Here is a 2,986-nt window from a genome sequence, read left to right as displayed (position 1 = left end):
TGAGAAGAGCTAGGTTAAGTGTGTGATTCTAGTGGTGGCAGGTGATAGATGGGGAAGATGTTGGTTTCTAGGTACGGGTAGAGGAGACAAGGGAGAGTGGACTCTGTGTGCTCACAAGGTGATCATATTTAATGGGGAGTGGCCATTCACCCTCACTTGCCAGTTTACTGCCCTATGATACCCCTCCTCCTTTTCATAATCTGGAAAGGGAATGGATTTCAGTGCTGACACCTTTGTATTTCACACCATGAATTTTTATCATTTCAGAGCTGACAAATGTTCAATGCTACTGGGGTAAGCAGAAATTACTGTATCATAAGCCACAGTCTTCTCAACATCTTTCAGAATTGATTTCTCTGGTAGTTCTCATGTTTTAAGGTCCATGTTGCTCCTTCTAACAGTCACTCACATACCTTGTTTCTGCAGTGTTCTATCTCTCTGACTTCTGATCAGAGTTTTTCCCACTTTTTAAGTTCTTCTCAGGATTCCTTTTATAACATCACAAATAAAGCTAAATCGTATCTGTGATGTGACTCTAATTTTTCTACAGTTCACCTGACACTGTCTCCAAGCAACAATCCAAATATTGTCATTTCTAAGGACCAGAGACAATTAAGATATGTAACCCAATACTGGCACAAGCGTGGGAATTATCATGAAGGTGTTCTGGGCTACCCACGTATCACATCAGGAAAACATTACTGGATGGTAGATGTGTCCAAGAAAAGTGCCTGGTCTCTGGGTTTGTGTGATGGAAAATATTTCGAATGTGCATCTGTCCCTGGACAAAGTAAAAATAATCAACCTACATGTGGCTACTGGGTTATAGGTCTTCACAGATTTCAATATAATGCTTTTTGGAAGAAAGGTGCCCATTATCCTTTGACCTTGGTCCTCTCTGTGACTGTTCCTCCACAACGTATTGGGGTTTTCCTAGATTATGAGGCTCGTGAACTTTCATTTTACAATGTTACAAACCATGGGTTTCTTATCTATAAATTCTCCAGATGTTCCTTTCCTAAGGAAGTTTTTCCTTATTTCAATCCTGGGACATGTCCAGAGCCCATGACACTACACTGGCCAAGCTCTTGAAACTTCTTATACCTTCACCCCATTTGTGCAGTGCCTCTGGCCCTTTTGTGTATCCCATGCACCTGAGCTCACTTGCACCATTTTATCCACCTTTCCTTGCTGCCTTCAGCCTTTCTGTTAGGAAGTCTTTCACTCATAAGTATACATAAGGATATATAAATCCTCACATAAGGATTTATCCCAATATCTTGTTTATCTCTCCTAGGGAATCTTAATTCATCATCTTTCATGCTTCCAAGGAAAAAAGACCAATTCCTCATTAAATAATCTCATTATTGAGGTAACACCTCTGCCAAACCTTTAAAACTCTATTCTTTTTTGCCACTGACAGAAGATGAAGGAGCATTTTCTACCACCTTTCTATATTATTGAGGGTTATGTGCAGGAGTACCTCTCTGAAGAATGACCCCTTAACATTATGACAGTTTACCCAGTTTATCCATGATTCATCAAGGAGTTAAGAAGATGTATCCTAAGTGGTATATACTAAGAATAGGTGTTTTTTGTATGGAGTATCTAAGTTCAGATTCTGTCCCTTTACTGATTAGCTGTGTAACTTTGAATAACAACAAAAATATGGGTGTGCTTATTTTTTTTGTAATGATTTTTTTGTAATGATTAAAAAAATTGTATCTGATACTTTGGATCAGTGTGAGAAAATAAATGAAGTACAAAGCATCTTTTGAAGTGCCTGAGTAAGTATTTGTTCTATTAATTACTAGAAAGTATCAGTGGTATCAGTATTCCATGAAACAGGTTGTGTGAAGGGGAGCTAGGATTGACTTTTTACTGGAGTCTCATTTTTATGTTTCAGTTAATACTACCAAGTCCACTTATGTGCTAAGTATATATTATGCATCTTACTTTTTAACAATTACAGGTGGGTTTTGTTTGTTTATTTTGTTTTATTTTGTTTTTTCTAATTCTGTTGTTTCCATAAGTTGGTCACTATCAAATAAAGGAAACTAAATTTTAAGGGATTTAGATTACAATTTAAAGTAAATAGATAAATAATCCTTATGAAACTCACCTCATGTAATATTGTGAAAATTAACCAACAGGATTTTTTAGTAACTTATGTTGTTTTTGATAAGAAGTAATCCGTAGGTTGGAAGTAGCTCAGTGATAGAGTCTTGCCTATCATGTGCAAATACCTGGAATTGAGTCCTTAGCACCAAAAACAATAAAAAATAAAAATAAATAAAAAGTAAAAAAAAGTAATGCTGTAGCCTGATGTCCACTCTTTTTAAGATCCTTCTCACAATGATAAATAAATTATTTTTAAGAATATGTATTGTGGGGCTGGAGTATTGGTCAGCGGTACAGCACTCGTCTAGCATATGTGAGGCCCTGGGTTTGATCCTCAGCACCACATAAAAATAAAATAAAGGTATTGTGTCCAACTACAACTAAAATAAAATTTTTTTTAAAAAAGAATATTATTGGATTCATATTTGATGACAAAATATAAAATTTTTATGATAAACAAAAGTTAAAAGAATTTACACTGAGAAAGCCTGCACTACAGAGAATCCTCAGCAAAATATTCCAGGAGGAGGAAATGAAAAACAACAATGAAAATTAGCAAAGGGAGGAACTCTACTACGGGGAAAGCTAATCAAAGAAGAAACCAAGTCAAGTTCAAAACCAAAAACAAACCAAAATGTCCAGGAATACAAATCATATTTCAATAATAACCCTGAATGTGAATGGCACAAACTTATCAGTTAAAAGACATAGACTGACAGAAGGGATTAAAAAACAAGACCCAACAATATGTTTCCTTGAAGAGATTCATCTCACAGGAAAAGACATCCAAAGACTGAAGGTGAAAGTGTGGAAAAAAACGTACCACTCACATGGACTTCATAAACAAGCAGGGGTTTTCATCCTT

General features: G+C 35.9%; 1 protein-coding gene across 1 annotated transcript; it reads left to right on the top strand.

Moving 5' to 3' along the window:
- Positions 1-528: 528 nt before the first annotated feature.
- LOC125611980 (tripartite motif-containing protein 5-like) lies at positions 529-1,222 on the top strand (the record flags this gene model as incomplete). Its single annotated transcript, XM_048787893.1, has 1 exon — positions 529-1,222. A coding segment is annotated over one exon (564 nt), but the record flags the coding sequence as incomplete, so codon positions are not given.
- Between the last annotated feature and the right edge of the window lie 1,764 nt (positions 1,223-2,986).

Source organism: Marmota marmota, unplaced genomic scaffold (genome assembly GCF_001458135.2).
Source record: "Marmota marmota marmota unplaced genomic scaffold, marMar, whole genome shotgun sequence".
In the NCBI taxonomy this organism is placed as follows: Eukaryota; Metazoa; Chordata; class Mammalia; order Rodentia; family Sciuridae; genus Marmota; species Marmota marmota.
The sequence above is the reverse complement of the archived record's forward strand: the minus strand, read 5'-3'. Positions and strand labels throughout refer to the sequence as shown.